This window comes from Rhinopithecus roxellana, chromosome 14, assembly GCF_007565055.1.
Source record: "Rhinopithecus roxellana isolate Shanxi Qingling chromosome 14, ASM756505v1, whole genome shotgun sequence".
NCBI lineage: Eukaryota > Metazoa > Chordata > Mammalia > Primates > Cercopithecidae > Rhinopithecus > Rhinopithecus roxellana.
In genome coordinates, this window is record NC_044562.1 from 17,748,910 (window position 1) to 17,768,140 (window position 19,231).

A 19,231-nucleotide genomic window follows, 5' to 3' on the forward strand; every position below is an offset into this window, starting at 1 on the left:
AAAAAGAAAGAAAGAAAGCATGAATGAGCACATTTTGAGGTCACCCTGGCAACTGCATTGCCCTCTGCAGTGGGCCCTAGTTGCTCACAACCATCCCCCAGCACCCCCACCATGCCTGCCTCAGCTTTTGTTCTTTTTTTTTTTTTTTTGAGACGGAGTCTTGCTCTGTGGCCCAGGCTGGACTGCAGTGGCCGGATCTCAGCTCACTGCAAGCTCCGCCTCCCGGGTTCACGCCATTCTCCTGCCTCAGCCTCCCGAGTAGCTGGGACTACAGGCGCCCACCACCTCGCCCGGCTAGTTTTTTGTATTTTTTAGTAGAGACGGGGTTTCACCATGTTAGCCAGGGTGGTCTCCATCTCCTGACCTTGTGATCCGCCCATCTCGGCCTCCCAAAGTGCTGGGATTACAGGCTTGAGCCACCGCGCCCGGCCGGCTTTTGTTCTTATTACCTCTGTCCAGGAGGCATCCTCCTTCTCTCTTTTAGGGACTGGCTTAATTGCTTCTTTGAGAATCCCCTGATTACTGGGATCTAAATCCACAATCTCACTCCTCTGAATTAATTGCTTTCATGACATGGGGACAGTTCCCGTTGCACCTACAGAAAGTGGCAGCTCCTGGGCCGGGCAAGGTGGCTCATGCCCATAATCCCAGCACTTTGAGAGACCGAGGTGGGCGGATCACCTGAGGTTAAGAGTTCAAGACCAGCCTGGCCAATATGGGGAAACCCTATCTCTACTAAAAAATACAAAACCTTAGCTGGGCATGGTACTGGGCACCTGTAATCCCAGCTACTCAGGAGGCTGAGGCAGAAGAATCGCTTGAACCTGGGAGATGTAGGTTGCAGTGAGCCGAGATGGCATCCCGCTGCACTCCAGCCTGGGTAACAGAGCAAGACTCCATCCAAAGAAAGAAAAAAAGAAAGTGGCAGCTCCTGGAGGAAGCAGGTATGCACACCGGGCTCATCTTTGTATCCACCTTGGGGCCTGGCATCACCCTTCCTCATGTGAGCCTTCTGCAGCGTGGGGCGGGGCTGGTGACATGGGTCACTGATGCAGGCCAGGTGGGCTGTGGTGGATAGTGAGCACATACACCCTAAAGCAGGCAGTTTTGCTGCCTGGGGTCCTGAAGAAATGAGGGCCCTAGATTTTCCCAGAGAAGCAGAAATCCAGATTTTAATGCAAAATCTTTTTTTTTTTTTTTGAGATGGAGTCTTGCTCTTGTCACCCAGGCTAGAGTGCAGTGGTGTGATCTTGGTTCACTGCAACCTCCGCCTCCCAGGTTCAAGCAATTCTCCTGCCTCAGCCTCCTGAGTAGTTGGGATTACAGGCCTGCACCACTATGTCCAGTTAATTTTTTTGTATTTTTAGTAGAGACCAGGTTTCACCACGTTGGCCAGGCTGGTCTCGAACTCCTGAGCTCAAGTGATCCACCCACTTCGGCCTCCCAAAGTGCAGATATGAGCCACTCCACCTGGCTGTAAGATCTATTTTTTAAATGCTAGCCATTAGTTTACAATTTGAGAAGCACTATGTAGGTCAAACAACCCATCAGTTGGCTGGCTGTGGCCCCAGGGCTCCCACTTGGAGACTCTGCTGGGAACCAGGAAGGACGAGTGAACCATCCGTGGCCAGGGCCGCACATGAAAGCGTGCGGGTGAGAGCTGCTGAGGGCACTCAGCTAAGGGCAGGGCCGGAGTGGACATCCAGCTGGGGCATCACTTACCAGGTCACACCACCAGGTGCTGCACAGGGTCTAGCCAGAGGGTGGGCTGACGGCTTCCGAAGCAGATGGCTGCCCCATCGCTGCACTCAAGGCCGGGCCTCGCTAATGCTTTCCCAGATGCATGTCTTCACAGACAAGAGTAAACACCATGTAAAGAGACCTAGATCTAAGGTGAGCAACTCATCCTAGTTTTCCTGGGGTTTTCCAGTTTTAAATATGAAAGTCCTACAACCCAGAAACTCCCTTAGTCTGAGGCAAACCGGGACAGTTGGTTTGCTTAGACTCCTGCTCCCTCTGCACCCCCAGCTCATCGGAGGATAATGATAATGGCAGCCACCATGTGTGGGCTTATCAAGTGCCAGACACCATGCATTACGGCCTCCATCGCTTCCCTTCTGTCTTATAACAGCGTCATGGTGTGGATTTATTCTCTCCTTTCTACAGCTAAGTAGGCTGAGAGTGACGTGATTCGCCCAGGGCAAGTGCTGGCGCTGGGGTTTGAACCCACATGGTTTGACTCAGCACTGTCAATGGTACAGCCTCTTGTGCCTCTCAGCCTGAGCCTGCTGGGCCAGCCTAGGCCCCAGGGAAGGCTGCTTGGGAGCTTACCTGGGTGGAGGTTCAGTAGGGATGGGTTTTTGCAGGTCTGAGATATCCCCCACCACACTGCCCCCAGCTCTGCCCAGGCTCTTCTGTGTCTGCACATTTGCCCCCAACCCCTGAGAAACCCTCAGGAGACGTCGTTTCCACCACACCCTGAGCCCTCCTGTCCTGTCACCGCTTTGTTGCTCACTGCACCCCAAGGGAGGAGGCTGGTGCTTAGAAATAAACGCTCTCTGGTGATTTATTGCATGGGCTGGGGGAACCGTCCAGAGCAAGAATGGGCAAGGGAGCAGGGCGTGAGGGTCCCAGGGATCTCTGGAGGCCACTGAGCCAGGCCTTCGGGGGTCCCTGTGCAGGGATCTAATCATAATTGGGGTCAGCCTGGAACCGGCGTGGGGTGAGGTGGCTGGTCAGGTAGCGCACGGCCGAGCGGATGCCCTCCACGGTCCTCTGCTCCACTGTCTCCAGCACATGGGTGAGGGTGCGCAGGGCTGAGCCAGTCCCTGACATCAGCCCAGAGGAGAAGGCCGAGCTGACGCTTCCCAGCAGGCTGGGGACCGAGCGCAATCTGGGCCCCGAGCTGTGCAGCAGATCTGCCACGGTGCTGTGGCCGGAGTCCAGGAAGCCTGTGGCTATGGCCATGCCCATGGTGGTCTCGGACCACACCAGGATGTCTGCCAGGGAGCTGATGGAGCCCTCGCCCCTGCCCAGCAGGCTGGTCATGGAGCACATGTAGCCATTCTCCTCACTGGCCATGTACAGGCTGGCGTCCAGGGGCCTCCTCCCCAGGGCCACCTCGTGGGGGCCAGGCGACAGGGACACACTGCCTGCTGGAGGTGGAGGGAAGAACCAAGCCTGCAGGTCTCCTAAGCCATCCACCACATGTGCCCCCATTGCCACTGGGGACTCATCAGATGGCAAAGCTTCAGCTTCAGGGTGTGGGGCCTTTGGATGCTCAGCTTTCTCCTCAGCAGCCTTGGTGGTGCTGGCAGCCTGAGGGCCATGCTGGCCATTGACACCTGCGGTGACGTGGTCAGCATCACTCCCGACGGGCTGAGCCTCCATGTGCTGGGTGAGCTGTAGCTCAGCACTGGGGGCAGAGGGGGCTGACTCCAGCTCTCTCTCAGGAACGCTCGCCATTTGTGATGTCTTGTCCTTACCCAGGAGGTGACTTGGGAAAACCGCTAGACTCTGACTTGTCCTTGCGTCTTGAACCTGCCTGTCCCACGTTGGATTCTGAAGGCTCATAGATGTTTGCAGGGGACTTGGGTTTTGGCTGGGAAGCAGAGGTGTGATTTTTCTAGGTGTCTTCTGGCCATGTTCTGGAACAACTGCACCCTTGTCTTTGTCTCCAGATGTTGACATGGCCTCGGGGGTGGCCGTCTTGAAGGAGGCCTGATCTATATCCTGCTGGTCAGTGGATGCGGCAGAGCTGCTCACCGCCAAGACATCTGTTGTGAGTGGGACCTGACCTTGGGGTCCTCCTGCTGGGCTGTCCCTAGACACGCTGTTAGCCATGCTGCCCAGGGGGGACCCAGGAGTGCCATGTGTGGGGCTGCTGGTGGAGCCGGCCTCTCCTGAGGGCTCTCCTGGGGTCATCTATGCCCTTTGCTATTTGTGGCAGTTGGAGGGAGTGGCTGCAACCCAGCTGGGCTGAGTTGTCCAAGTGGTGAGGTCACAAGGGACTGTGGCCACTGGTGATGTCACAGGTACCCATAGAGCAAGGGTCTTTTTTTTTTTTTTGAGATGGAGTCTCGCTGTGTCTCCCAGACTGGAGTGCAGTGGCATGATCTCGGCTCACTGCAAGCTCCACCTCCCAGGTTCACGCCATTCTCCTGCCTCAGCCTCCCGAGTAGCTGGGACTACAGGTGCCCGCCACCACGCCCAGCTAATTTTTTGTATTTTTAGTAGAGACGGAGTTTCACCATGTTAGCCAGGATGGTCTCGATCTCCTGACCTTGTGATCCACCCGCCTCAGCCTCCCAAAGTGCTGGGATTACAGGCGTGAGCCACCACGCCCAGCTAGAACAAGGGTCTTGAGCTTCTGGAGCAGCCTTCCAAGTGTGCTAAATCTGTGGGACAGTTTGTTGCCAACTTTGCCGGTACATAGGGGAAAAATGACAAATATTCTGGAATGGGCTGGAGGCATGTGTACAGGGGGGAGTACAGCCACAGGGCCACAGGAGGAGTGAGAGTTGTGACTTTGACAAATGAGAAGGGATGCAGATGTTGAACAGTGTTTATAAGGGACCCCTCCCGGCACCTCTCTGTCTCTACTGGTGTCTCAAGACCCCAATTTAGGCTGGGCATCATGGCTCACTCCTGTAATCCCAGCACTCTGGGAGGCTGAGGTGGGTGGATCAGCTACTGGGGAGGCTGAGACCCAGGAGGAGGATTTCTTGAGCTCAAGAGTTCAAGGCTGCAGTAGGCTGTGATCACATCATTGCATCCCAGCCCAGGTGACGGAGCGAGATCCTGTGCCTTAAAAAAGAAAAAAGACGGCCGGGCGCGGTGGCTCAAGCCTATAATCCCAGCACTTTGGGAGGCCGAGACGGGCGGATCACGAGGTCAGGAGATCGAGACCATCCTGGCGAACACGGTGAAACCCCGTCTCTACTAAAAAAATACAAAAACTAGCCGGGCAAGGTGGCGGGCGCCTGTAGTCCCAGCTACTCGGGAGGCAGGAGAATGGCATAAACCCGGGAGACGGAGTTTGCAGTGAGCCGAGATCGTGCCACTGCACTCCAGCCTGGGCAACAGAGCGAGACTCTGTCTCAAAAAAAAAAAAAAAAAAAAAAAAAAAAAAGAAAAAAGACATATCTAATGACTGGCATGGTAATGATGCTGGCTGATGCAGACAGAGGCCTCCCATTAGAACCGGTTCCACCACACCAGCAGGTGACAGCTGCTGCCAGCGCTGAGCTGTGCCATCAGCAGCATGGTCATGCGTGTATGGAAAATTCCCCTCCATGAAACTCTCTGCCCTTGTCGTCTCTCCTGCTGCCTCTCCTGGCTGGCTCCCTCCCTCCTCCACTGCTCTGGGGTCAGGCCTTCCCTTCACACTCCTTTTACTGACTCAGCCCAGCCGGCCTCCACCTTAACCCTCTGAGGCTGGCTGCACTTCTGACACCAGGCTCCTCGCTCACTGAGTGTTTACTTTCCCCGCAGATACCCTGCCGCCACCTCAGAGGTCACAGGGCAAACCCAGGCTTGTTGGAGTGTGAGGGGCCAATGAGTACAGCCTATAGCTTGTGAAGGAGTCCTGGAGAGAATGGTGGCTGCCCATCCCAGATGACCTTCTTCCTCAGGAGTTTGAGACCAGCCTGGCCAACATGGTGAAGCCCCATTTCTACTAAAAACACAAAAAGTAGCTGGGCGTGGCGGCGGGCGCCTGTAATCCCAGCTACTCGGGAGGCTGAGGCAGAAGAATCACTTGAACCCAGGGAGTGGAGGTTGCAGTGAGCCGAGATCGCGCCATTGTGCTCCAGCCTGGGCAAAAACGTACTCCGTTTCAAAAAAATAAACAAAACAACAACAACAACAACAAACAACACCAAAAACCACCCCCAGTTTAGTCCGTCTTCCTGCAGGAAATCAGTTTCCCAGCAGTGGTGAGTAGGAATAAGCAAAAGCCAAGGGCCTGGGCAGCCCCATCTGTGGCTGTGGGGTTAACCCTTTTGATGTAGGGTAAAAATCTCTATCTTCTCCTTGCTCATCTGGGCTGGGAGGGCAGAGGATAACAAAATGTCTGCAGACCTCTGAGTGTTTCTTGGAAAAGATTAACCCCAGATACACCTACTTGTGCTTAGCTAGGCACGGTGGCTCACGCTGTAATCCCAGCACTTTGGGAGGCTGAGGCGGGCAGATCATCTGAGGTCAGGAGTTCGAGACCAGACTGACCAACATGGAGAAACCCCCGTCTCTACTAAGAATACAAAATTAGCTGGGCGTGGTGGTGTGTGCCTGTAATCCCAGCTACTTGGGAGGCTGAGGCAGGAGAATCGCTTGAAACCGGAAAGCAGAGGTTGTGGTGAGCCGAGATCGCACCATTGCATTCCAGCCTGGGCAACAAGGGCGAAACTCCATCTCAAAAAAAAAAAAAACAACCTATCTTAAGAAGATGGTTGGAGTCGAAGACTCAGTCTGTTGTGTGTGTGCTTCTCCAGGGGTTATCGGTTAACATTTAGTGACAGCTTATGGGCAGGAAAAGGCGCGTAGCATCCTTCCCATCACCCGTCAACTCTGGGTAGGTACCGTTCTACTAGTATACCAGTTTACACACAGGCATGCTGAGCCTCACAGAGAATAAGTGACTTACTCAAAGCCACACTACTAATAAGAGCTGAATCTGGGATTTGAACCCTGTCTGGCTTCAATACTAAGCTTTCCAGCACTCTCTCTTACCCAGGAGGCATATTAAAAATGTTGAATGAGGGGCTGGGCATGGTGGCTCATGCCTGTAACCCAGAACTTTGGAAGGCCAAGGTGGGAGGATTGCTTGAGCCCAGGAGTTCAAGACCAGCCTGGGCAAAGTAGTATGACCCTGTCTCTACAAAAAATAAACCAAAAATTAGCTGGGCATGGTGGTGCACACCTGTAGTCCCAGCTACTGGGGAGGCTGAGACCCAGGAGGAGGATTTCTTGAGCTCAAGAGTTCAAGGCTGCAGTAGGCTGTGATCACATCATTGCATCCCAGCCCAGGTGACGGAGCGAGATCCTGTGCCTTAAAAAAGAAAAAAGACATATCTAATGACTGGCATGGTAATGATGCTGGCTGATGCAGACAGAGGCCTCCCATTAGAACCGGTTCCACCACACCAGCAGGTGACAGCTGCTGCCAGCGCTGAGCTGTGCCATCAGCAGCATGGTCATGCGTGTATGGAAAATTCCCCTCCATGAAACTCTCTGCCCTTGTCGTCTCTCCTGCTGCCTCTCCTGGCTGGCTCCCTCCCTCCTCCACTGCTCTGGGGTCAGGCCTTCCCTTCACACTCCTTTTACTGACTCAGCCCAGCCGGCCTCCACCTTAACCCTCTGAGGCTGGCTGCACTTCTGACACCAGGCTCCTCGCTCACTGAGTGTTTACTTTCCCCGCAGATACCCTGCCGCCACCTCAGAGGTCACAGGGCAAACCCAGGCTTGTTGGAGTGTGAGGGGCCAATGAGTACAGCCTATAGCTTGTGAAGGAGTCCTGGAGAGAATGGTGGCTGCCCATCCCAGATGACCTTCTTCCTTAGTGTCAGACAATTGCTAAATAGAAATTATAGGAGGCTACTGCTTCGGATGAGGCTTCGGCACCAGGCCCCAGCAGACTGGACTAAACGTCAAGATGGGGTCACTCACACTGAGGTTCCAAATCACTGGGAGACAGAGATGATTGCCAGCTTCCCAAATGGGCCAGTTTCTTTTTTTGAGATAGAGTCTTGCTCTGTTGTCTAGGTTGGAGTGCAGTGGTGTAATCTCGGCTCACTGCAACCTCTGCTTCCTGGGTTCAAGCTATTCTCATGCCTCAGCTCAGGCTGGTCTCGAACTCCTGGCCTCAGGTGATCCACCCATCTCAGCCTCCCAAAGTGCTGGGATTACAGATGTGAGCCATCTCGCCCGGTATTTTTTTGAGACAGCATCTTGCTCTGTGGCCTTGGCTGGAGTTCAGTGTGTGATCCCAACTCTGAGCTGAAGCAATTCTCTTACTTCAGCCTCCCAAGTAGCTGGGAATACAGGCACACTCTAGCACACCTGGTTAATTTCGTTTTTACTTTTTGTAAAGATGGAATTTCACCATGTTGCCCAGGCTGGTCCCGAATTCCTGGGCTCAAGGAATCTGCCCGCCTCAGCCTCCCAAAGTGGTGACGTTACAGAAACAGGCCAGTTTCAATCTTCAAGTGGCACTATAATGAAGTTCCCTCTGTTTTATTTTGTTTTTTTTCTTCTGTCTTGAACTCCTGGGCTCAATCACTCCTCCACCCTCAGCCTCCTGAGTAGCTGGGACTACAGGTACATGCCGACACGTCCGGCTATTTTTAAAATTCTTTGTAGAGATGGGGCTTCGCCATGTTGCCCAACTTGGTTTCTAACTCCTGGGCTCAAGCGAACCTCTCACCTCCCAGAGTGCGGGGATTACAGGCGTGAGCCACTGCACCTAGCCTGGTTTTGGTTTTTTAGTTTCTGCGTTTTTCCACCCTCTTCCTGTCTGTAAAGCCAACTTTCACTGCTTGATTCATTGGAACCCTTATTCTATTTTAGGAAATCAAGTGTTGCCTGATTCTAGAATCACAAAACCAACTGATAGCTTTAAAGTAAACTTGTTGTAATTTTGTCTTTTGACAGTGTCAGGACCCTGATTTTATTGAGAGCCACTATGTCTTAACTAAAAGAACACACTTCCCAGCCTCCTTTGCCGGTAGGTAAGAACATGTGACCATGTTCTGGCCATTGAGAAGTAAGCAGAAAGTATTGAGTGGAACTTCAGAAAGAATCCTTCAAAGTGTTTAACATCTTTTTGATCTTCTCCCTATCAGGAATGTGAAGGCTGGAGCAACAGCAACCCTCTTGGTCCAGCAAGAGGATTGGTCCAGCAACCCTCTTGGTAATCTTGAGGGTGGAAGGCACACACTAAGAGGGTGGACCCAGCAAGGATGGAAGGACCCTGGGTCCCATGGTTGGAGCTGTCTGGCAGCCACCAGACCAGACTATCGCCAACCTCTCGAATTCCTTTATGTGAGGGAAAATAACACTATTGTGCCCAAATGATTATTTTTGGTTTTCTATTACATGTAGCTACACGTAATGCTAATCCAATTCTAACAGTTACAAGATCCCTGTCAAATGGTTGGTCTGTGTTTGAATATCTTCCAGTCCTAAACAATCAAGAGTAGCATAAGGCACTGAGTGCCAGTAGGCTCGATGCTGGGCAGGGGTTATTTCCCCATTTTTCAGATGAGGAAACTGAGGCTTAGAGAAACCAAGCACATAGCAAGGTCAGTGGCATCCGCCTGACTCCAAAGCCCCACACCCCATACTGCTCCCTGCTTTTAGTTAGAAAATTCTCCCTGCTCCCTATCTTCACCCAGGAAATAAAAACCTGTATATTTAAGGCATATGACTTCATTTTTTTTTTTTTTTTTTTTTTGAGGTGGAGTCTCACTCTGTCACCCAGGCTGGAGTGCAGTGGCATGATCTCAGCTCACTGCAACCTCCGGCCCCTGGGTTCAAGCGATTCTTCTGCCTCAGCCTCCCAAGTAGCCAAGATTACAGGTGCCTGTCACCACGACTGGCCAATTTTTGTATTTTTAGTAGAGATGGGGTTTCACCATCTTGGCCAGGCTGATCTTGAACACCTGACCTGTGATCCACCTGCCTCGGCCTCCCAAAGTGCTAGGATTACAGACATGAGCCACTGTGCCTGGCTGACTTAATGTTTTGATGTATGTTAGACTGTGAAATAATCACTACAATCAAGCTAATTAACATATCCATCACCTCACATCTTTCCATCTCCCTCCCTCCTTCCCCTCTTCCTTCCTTCCTTCCTCCCTCCTTCCCTCCCTCCTTCCCTCCCTCCTTCCCTCCCTCCTTTCCTTCTTTCCTTCCTCCTTCATTCCTCCCTGTCTCCCTCCCTCTTTCTTTTATTTTTTCTTTCCCTTCCTTTCCCTTCCCTTCCCTTCACTTCTCTTCTTTTCTTTCTGTTTCTTTCCTCTTCCCCCTCTCTCTTTTTTCTTTTTTTTCTTTCAACAGGGTCTTACTCTGTTGCCCAGGCTGGAGTGCAGTGGTATAATCATAGCTCACTTCAGCCTTGACCTCCTGGGTTCAAGGGATCCTCCCACCTCAGCCTCCTGAGTAGTTGGGACTACAGGTGTGTGCATCATGGCTGGCTAATTTTTAAATATTTTGTAGAGATGGAGTCTCACTATGTTGCCCAGGCTGCTCTTGAACTTCTGGGCTCAAGCAATCTGCCTGCCTTGGCCTCCCAAAATGCTGGGATTACAAGCATGAGCCACCACGCCTGGCCATTCTCTTTCTTTCTTTCTTTCTTTCTTTCTTTCTTTCTTTCTTTCTTTCTTTCTTTCTTTCTTTCTTTCTTTCTTTCTTTCTTTCTTTCTTTTCTTTCTTTCTTTGTGTGTTTGTGTGTTTGTGTGTGTGTGTTGAGAATAGAAAGTTTTTGATGTCCCCTCATGTGGCCCACTAAAACCATCATGCATTTTATAGGCACCGAGGACAAACTCTGTATTTGGAATTCAGTTTTTGATTCTACATGTTGCACTTTATGTTGACCCTTGTTACATTTCATATGCTTGGGCTGGGCGCGGTGGCTCATGCCTATAATCCTAGCACTTTGGGAGGCCGAGGCGGGTGGATCACCTGAGGTCGGGAGTTTGAGACCAGCCTGACCAAAGTGGAGAAACCCCATCTTTACTAAAAATACAAAATTAGCCAGAGCGAAACTTCATCTCAAAAAAAAAAAAAAGTTTCCATATGCTTGAAAATCTGTGCCAAGGAAGGGCTACAGTGGAATGAAGAGGCACTGATGGCAAAGGCAGAGAGATTTATTAAAATCGGGGAACAAAGTATAAAGGATTATTTATTTGTAAAGAAATATTAAATGAGATTAGTATAGAATAAAATATATTCTGTTATGTGGACAATATATATTTCAGATATATTCTGTACATAAATAAAATATATATGAAAGTTTTCTCCATCTTAGTTCAAAACTTTCCTACTTTTAGTTTTTTTTTTTCTGGTGAAAAGATATATATATGTTTAGAATTAGCCAGCCAGACTCAGTTTAGATGATCCCGTTTTTGTTTTTTTTTTTTTTTTGAGATGGAGTTTCATGGAGTTTCACTCTTGTTGACCAGACTGGAGTGCAACGGCGAAATCTCGGCTCACTGCAACCTCCGCCTCCCGAGTTCAAGTGATTCTCCTGCCTCAGCCTCCTGAGTAGCTGAGATTACAAGGCATGTGCCACCACACCCAGCTAATTTTGTATTTTTAGTAGAGATGGGGTTTCTCCATGTTGGTCAGGTTGGTCTCGAACCCCTGACTTCAGGCGATCCGCCCACCTTGGCCTCCCAAAGTGTTGGGATTTCAGGTGTGAGCCACTGCGCCTGGCCTTTTTTTTCTTTCTTTCTTTTTTTTTTTGAGACAGAGTTTCGCTCTATGGCCCACGCTGGAGAGCAGTGGTGCGATCTCAGCTCATGGTGACCTGTACCTCCTGGGTTCAAGCGATTCTTCTGTTTTAGCCTCCCGCATAGCTGGGACTACAGGAGCGCAGCTGGGACTACACCCGGCTAATTTTTTTGTATTTTTAGTAGAGACAGGGTTTCGCCCTGTTGGCCAGGCTGGTCTCCAACTCCTGACCTCAGGTGATCCACTCTCCTTGGCCTCCTGAAGTGCTGGGATTATAGGTGTGAGCCACCGCACCCAACCACATGATCTCATTTTTGTTGGCAACATCCAAAGCATCATAATCAGCAGCCAGTTGAACATAAGCCTTCTCTCCATCAGGCCTGTTCAGGGTGCTGGCCATGGCCACGTCAATGTCATAGAGCTTCTTCACAGCCTGTTTGATCTGGTGCTTGTTGCCTTTGACATCCACAATGAACACAGTGTGTTGTTGTCCTCTGTCTTCTTCGTGGCCAACTCAGTGGTCAGCAGAAACTTGAGGATAATGCAGTGGTCAAGCTTGTTTCTCCCGGGGATGTTCTTCCGGGAATATTTGGGCCGCCTCCAGAGTCGCAGTGTCTTGGGCCGCTGGAAGGTGGGTGATGTGCAGATCTTTTTTTTTGTGGCTGTGGACACCTTTCAGTTCTGCCTTCTTGGCTTTCAAAGCCTTTGCTTTGGCTTCAGCTTTAGGAGGGGCAAGAGCTTCCTTCTTTGCCTTTGTCATCATCTTGTAAAAAGAGTTCTCTACCTTTATTATGTAGTTCTCATAAGAGGAAATTCATCTCAAATAATTTGCCTTTGCTTTCTTTTCAATTCCTTTCTCTCTCTCTCTCTCTATTTTTTTTTTTTTTTTTTTTTGAGACAGAGTCTCACTCTGTCATCCAGGTTGGAGTGCTGTATGATGATCTCGGCTCACTGCAACCTCCGCCTCCCAGGTTCATGCCTCAGTGTCCCAAGTAGCTGGGACTATAGACACTTACCACCACGCCTGGCTAATTTTTTTTTTTTTTTTGAGACAAGGTCTTACTCTTCTCCCCCAGGCTGCAGCCTGGAGTATGGTGGCAGGATCTCAGCTCACTGCAACCTCCGCCTCCCGGGTTCAAGCAATTCTCCTGCCTCAGCCCCCGAGTAGCTGGGATTACAGGTGCCTGCTACCACGCGCAGCTAATTTTTGTATTTTTAGTTGAGACGGGGTTTTGCCATGTTGGCTGATCTTGAATTCCTGACCTCAAGTGATCCACCTGGGTCAGCCTCCCAAAGTGCTGGGATTACAAGCATGAGCCACCGTGCCTGGCACTCAACTCCTTTCTCTTGGGGAGAATGACTCTCCAATTAAATAATTAAATACTCTTATTTTAGGGTAAACTCAGTTTATGGAATCTTATGCGGCTGTATAAAGCCTCCACAGAAACATGGAGAAAGATTGTTATATTACTTTAAAAAGCAGGAGGTTGGGCATGGTGGCTCACACTTGTAGTCCCAGAACTTTGGGAGGCCAAGGTGAGAGGATTATTTGAGTCCAGGTGTTTGAAGCTACAGTGAGCTGTAATTGCACCACTGCACTCCAGCCTAGGCAACAGAGTATGACCCCATCTCAAAAACTAAGGCCAGATATGGTGGTTCATGTCTGCAGTCCCAGCACTTTGGGAGGCCAAGGCGGATGGAAGGAGACCAACCTGGGTAACACGAAGAAACCCCATCTCTCCAACAACAACAACAGAATTATCCGGACATGGTGTGTGCACCTGTGGTCCCAGCTACTCTGGAGGCTGAGGTGGGAGGCAGGATCATTTGAGCCTGGGAGGTAGAGGTTGCAGTGAACTGAGATCATGCCACTGCGCTCTAGCCTGGGTAACAGAGTGGGATCCTGCATCAATAAATAAATAGATACATAAATAAAATTAAAATATGAAAATAAAAAAATTAGGACCAGGTGTGGTGCCACGCACCCATAGTCCCAGCTACTCAGAAGGCTGAGGCAGGAGGATCACTTGACCTGGGAGGTTGAGGCTGCAGAGAGCTAGGATAGCACCAATGCACTCTAGCCTGGGAAACAGGGTGAGAACCTGTCTCAAAAAATAAGATCTTTTAAAAAGCGGGATGCAATATTTTATGCACACTCTGTGTATTTGCCCACACTCTTTCAGCTGGAAGCTATAGAAACCCAAATCAAATTGGCTTCTGTAAAAATAACAAAAATCAAGAAATCTCCTGGCTCACAGGAACCTGTAAAGCCTGGAGGAAAGGGTCTGCACAGCAGATGCTCATGATGCTGTCAGGGATTCAGTTCTTTCTCTTCTCTTGGCTCCCTTTGTCATTGATGGCTAGATTTTCAGGGAGATTTCTTCCATGTGGAGGCTTCTAGTGCTCCAGGCATCCTTCCTAAAAGCTCAGGCCAGTTCAAAGAGATGCTGGTCTCCTGTAGTTTTGGCAAATCTCAGGACAGGCTTGTGGGCTCCTGGCGTGTCTCAGAAGCAATTTCTACAGCATCCTGATTGCTCAGGCCTGAGTCACACGACCACTCCTGGCATGGTTGTTGGGGGGGGGGGGGGGGCGGTGCGGCCCCACCCTAACATAAGGCCTGTTCCCGGGAGGAAAACTGGGGTGCTGTTACCAAAAGAAGGTGAACAGTGAACTGGATGCTGGGCTGGAAACATAAGCTCCAGACATGTGCAAGAAAGGCTGTTCATTGAGGGAAAGTCTGGCAGGAGATAGAGCAAAATGTCCAGAAGAGGTTTTGATTATTGTTAACAAAAATCACAAAACAGGGCCAGGTGCGGTGGCTCATGTCTGTAATCCCAGCACTTTGGGAGGCCGAGGCGGGTGGATCACTTGAGGTCAGGAGTTCAAAACCAGCCTGGCCAACCTGGCAAAACCCCATCTCTACTAAAAATATAAAAATTAGCTGGTGTGGTGACGTGTGCCTGTAATCCCAGCAACTCCGGAGGCTGAGGCAGGAGAGTGCCTTGAACCCAGGAGGCAAAGTTTGCAGTGAGCCGAGATCGCACCACTGCACTCCAGCCTGGGCAACAGAGTGAGACTCTGTCTCAAAAAAAAAAAAAAAAAAAAAAAAAAAAAATCAGAAGACACATAGAAGCAAAAAGTTACTACATATAAATAAAACATTTAAGTCACTCTAAGAAATATGGTGGACTGAGTGAGTGGGAAGCCTGCTATCTCGGTGCACACACACACACACACACCCTCACACACTCACTCTCTTCAAACACACAGAAATGCTGGATAAAATGTGGTCCACAGTAGGTAGGTTAAATACTTAACTGAGCTAAAAAGAATGGGAGATCCCTATGTTCCAGAAGGGTGGACTTACGCAGGGTGTCTTGTGAAGACGGAGCCGTGACCTCAGGGTGCCATCCAGATTGCCGTGTGTGGAGCATTTAGCAGGGGCCTGGCTGGGCGGACTGAGAGGGGAGAGGCCACTTCGAGAATCCGGCGAAGTGCTGCCCACCAAACTGGAGAGGGGCAAGGTTGTGTCCTCAGTCCAGGCCCTGAGCGGGGCTGAAAGCCTAAGACAGTGGAAGGAAGCTTCTGCCTGTCGCGTGGACGCCGGTGGGAGCAGCTGCCCTCTCAGAACCACAGACCTACTGGGGACACCCAGTAAAGTGCGCAGCTCTGTTGCGCGTGGTGTGCGTTGCAGTCTGCTGGCAGCCGGTGATGGTGCACCTCTGTGCCCAACTTGGAGTTCAGTGTCATCAGCTTTGGTAGAATTATTTTCACCACTGAAAGTGGCTACAAATCAGAGCTACTCCCCGCACAACAAATCGCGGTTTCCTCAAATAGCACTGAGTCTGATTATGCTCTTTCTCCCAATGGTGTGGCTGTTTGCCTTGCCCTCTGAAGGAGGCAACCCTCAGGGTTCCCTGTGGAGGAAGACCACACCCTATGACTCCCCAGAGTCCCAGAGAGCAAGGCATTCTAGTTTTGTGGCTAACATGTGGCCTTTGGAGCTGGCTGGCTGGGTTCAAATCCTGCCTTTGCTATAGCTAGCTGTGTAATGTAAGGCAAGTTACTTAATATTTCTGTGCCTCAGTTCCCCTAAACATAAAATGGATATGATAATAGTCCTTACCGGTGGTGTAATACAAGGTATATATTTGGTCTTTGTCCCGGGTTCCTGGCACAGAACTCCAAAAACCTTTGAAATTTCTCTTTTTATTTTTTGAGACAGAGTCTCGCTCTGCTGCCCAGACTGCAGTGCAGTGGTGCAATCTCGGCTTACTGCAGCCTCCACCTCCCCGGCCCAGGCCTCCAGTGATCTGCTCAGCTCGGCCTCCCAAAGTGCTGAGATTACAGGCCGACGTGCCTGATTTGACATTTCCTTCTTTTTAGACGGAGTCTTGTTTTGTCGCCCAGGCTGGAGTGCATCTCGGCTCACTGCAACCGCCGCCTCCTGGGTTCAAGCGATTCTCCTGCCTCAGCCTCCCGAGTAGCTGGGACTACAGGTGTGTGCCACTATGCCCGGCTAATTTTTGTATTTTTAGCAGAGATGGGGTTTCACTATGCTGGTCAGGCTGGTCTCAAACTCCCGACCTCAGGTGATCCACACACCTCAGCCTCCCAAAGTGCTGGGATTACAGGTGTGAGCAACCATGCCTGGCCCGGCCTGATATTTCTTGAGTGATAAATAGGAGCATCTGTTTTTTTTTTTTTTTTAAATAGAGACGAGTCCCCGATGTCACCTAGGATGGATTGCGGTGACTATTCACAGGTTTGATCATAGTGCACTGTGCCTTTGAACGCCTGGCCTTAAGTGATCCTCCAGTAACCCCTGCAACGGGTTCACCTTGCCTGCTGCCTAGAAGGAGCCAATTTCAAGACAGGAGAATTGCAATAGAGAAAGAGTAATTCACACAGAGCCGGCTGTGCTGGAGATTGGAACTTTATTATTACTCAAATTAGTCTTTTGGAGGCCTGGAGAGGTTAAGGAGGCCTGTTCAGAGTCCTACAGTGGCGGCAGCAGAGTCTCACATGTTGCCCAGGCTTGTCTCGAACTCCTGGCCTCAAGAGAGCTTCCCGCCTTGGCCTCGCAAAGTGCTGGGATTATATGTCTTTAATACAAAGCAGCTTTTACATTTAAAAAAAAGTGCGGGGATCTCATCAAGTGAGCTCAAGATTCTCTCATAGTGAACGGCTGCCTATGGTGATATCCATAGCTAGGAGGGGACTGAGAGAGCTGACACTCTTGCCCCCCATCTTCAAACAAGGAATCGGAGACCCAGGGTGGGGGTGATCAAGGCAGAAGCAGAGCCCCATCTGTCCAGGGTCTTCACCCAAGGAAGCAGAGGAGGTGCTCCCAGCCTCAGCCCACTTTCCCACAGCCTCACCCCACCCCTCCCCATCAAAGGATCCTCCAAGCCAGACGGTGGCCTGCATGGGGAAGCAGGGGAGGAGAAGGGGCTGTGGATATTGCTATCTCCCTATCTGTCCCTGCCCTCCAGTGCTCACCCCAAGTGCCCCAGCCCCAACGTCCGGAAAGTGAGGTCTCAGGGTCCCTCTCCCAGCAAACCACCATGGCCTGTGCAGGAGCCCTTTCTTTCTGGGAACCTGCTCTTAGCTTGTGGCCCCTCATTTTGGGGCTGGCCCTGCTGGGGTTGTGCCAATGGGCTGCTGCTCCACCATTTCACACGGTGACCTGGGTGCCATGTACTAGCCATCCTCTTCCTCCCAACAAAGAACACTGATTTTCAGATATTTCAGGGGGCCTGGCCCCAGTCTAGCTCCAGGGGTGGATTCCTGTGGTCTCAGCCATTTCCCTGGGCATCACTGGCTCAGGCCCGTGCTCAGGGACTTCATGCAATCCCAGCTGTGGAGTCATGAGAGCAAGGGGAGGCTCCCTGGAGCCCAACGGGGATTTCCTCACTCATTAGGAGGCCCAGGAAGTCATGGTCTTCCTCTCCCCCTATAAATGATCACATCCAGTTAGGCCTCTTGTGACCACGAGGGCATCTGGTCTGAGAAAAGCCGTACATAGAGAATGGCCTAACCAGGGAGATTGCAGAAAAGTAGGGCAAAGCCTTGATCAAACTGCACCTGCAGCCACTCATCATAGATTTCCTATGATGGGAGGTGATTTATTTCCGTGTTGCTTCAGCCAGTTGAACCAGGGCTTCCTGTGACTAACCACCAAAGGGACCCTGAGAAATAGCAGCCCTAGCCTGAAAGTCACCCAGGGAACCTGAGTGGCAGGGCCCCACCACATGCCTCTCTGGGAGCATCCTGGCTCCTCCGGCTGCCATGGCTGCAGCTCTCAGGTCACCTCCCTCCTGCTCTGGGTGTTGGAACCCTCCATCCCTAGATCCTTGCCTACACTGGTCTATAAATCACTCCCACAGGCCCCTCCCACACCCGTCTGCAGAGCCTTCCTTGGCACTGCCCATCACCTATGACCAGATTCCTCACTTAAATTCAGTATGGAAAGACTCACCATTCAAAAAAGCAAAAGCTGCCGTCCCCTATCCCCAGTCTACACTAGTGAACAGAGAATTGATGGACCGATTCAGTAAGTTGGCATCTGTAGTGGGATGAATTGAGGTCCCTAAAAGATAGATCCATATCCTAACTCCTGGAACCTGTGAATGTGACTTTATTTGGACAAAAAGGTCTTTGTAGATATAATTAAGTTGAGGATACCCCTGGGCATGGTGGCTTATGCCTGTAATCAAAGCACTTTGGAAGGCCGAGGCAGGAGGATCATGAGGTCTGGAGTTCGAGACCAGCCTGACCAACGTGGTGAAACCCCGTCTCTACTAAAAATACAAACATTAGGCCGGGCGCGGTGGCTCAAGCCTGTAATCCCAGCACTTTGGGAGGCCAAGGCGGGCGGATCACGAGGTCAGGAGATCGAGACCAACCTGACTAACACGGTGAAACCCTGTCTCTACTAAAAATACAAAAAACTAGCCGGGCGAGGTGGCGGGCGCCTGTAGTCCCAGCTACTCTGGAGGCTGAGGCAGGAGAATGGCGTAAACCCGGGAGGCGGAGCTTGCAGTGAGCTGAGATCCGGCCACTGCACTCCAGCCCGGGCGACAGAGCAAGACTCCGTCTCAAAAAAAAAAAAAAACAAAAAAAACAAACATTAGTTGGTTGTGGTGGTGTGCACCTGTAATCTCAGCTACTTAGGAGGCTGAGGCAGGAGAATCGCTTGAACCCAGGAGGCGGAGGTTGCAGTGAGCCAAGATCGTGCCATTGCGCTCTAGCCTAGGCAACAAGAGCGAAACTTCATCTCAAAAAAAAAAAAAAAAAGAAAGAAAAGAGGAGAAAGGAGAAGACACAACAATACAGGGAAGGTGGACCTGTGAGGCCAGAGGTGGAGAGTGGAGTGAGAGCCAAGAGCTCCTGGAGCCACCAAAAGCTAGAAGAGTCAAGGGGGAGTGCAGCCCTGCCAACACCTTCACTGTGGACTTCTGGCCTCCAGAACTGCGGGATAATACATTTGTGCCCTTGTAAGGTGCCTAGTCTGTGGTCATTTGTTACAGCAGCCCAGGAAGCTAACAGAACCTCTAAGGATGTGACCCATTATTGAGTCTTGACCCTGGACACTGTCAGACGCAGCACTGCTTAATCCTCCCAAGAGCCCTCTGTGGTAGGTACTGTTTTTCTGTTTGTTTTTTGTTTTTGTTTTTTTCTGAGACTGAGTCTTGTTTTCTTGCCCAGGCTGGAATGCAATGGCGCAATCTTGGCTCATTGCAACCTCCATCTCCCAGACTCAAGCAATCCTCCTGCC

General features: G+C 50.9%; 1 protein-coding gene across 1 annotated transcript; it reads right to left on the reverse strand.

The window, feature by feature from the left end:
• Positions 1-2,541: 2,541 nt before the first annotated feature.
• Positions 2,542-3,961, reverse strand: TEX44 (testis expressed 44). Its single transcript, XM_010354579.2, has one exon. It carries the CDS (start codon positions 3,922-3,924, stop codon positions 2,686-2,688), a length of 1,239 nt encoding a protein of 412 aa, XP_010352881.1. The 5' UTR covers positions 3,925-3,961; the 3' UTR covers positions 2,542-2,685.
• Positions 3,962-19,231: the final 15,270 nt, after the last annotated feature.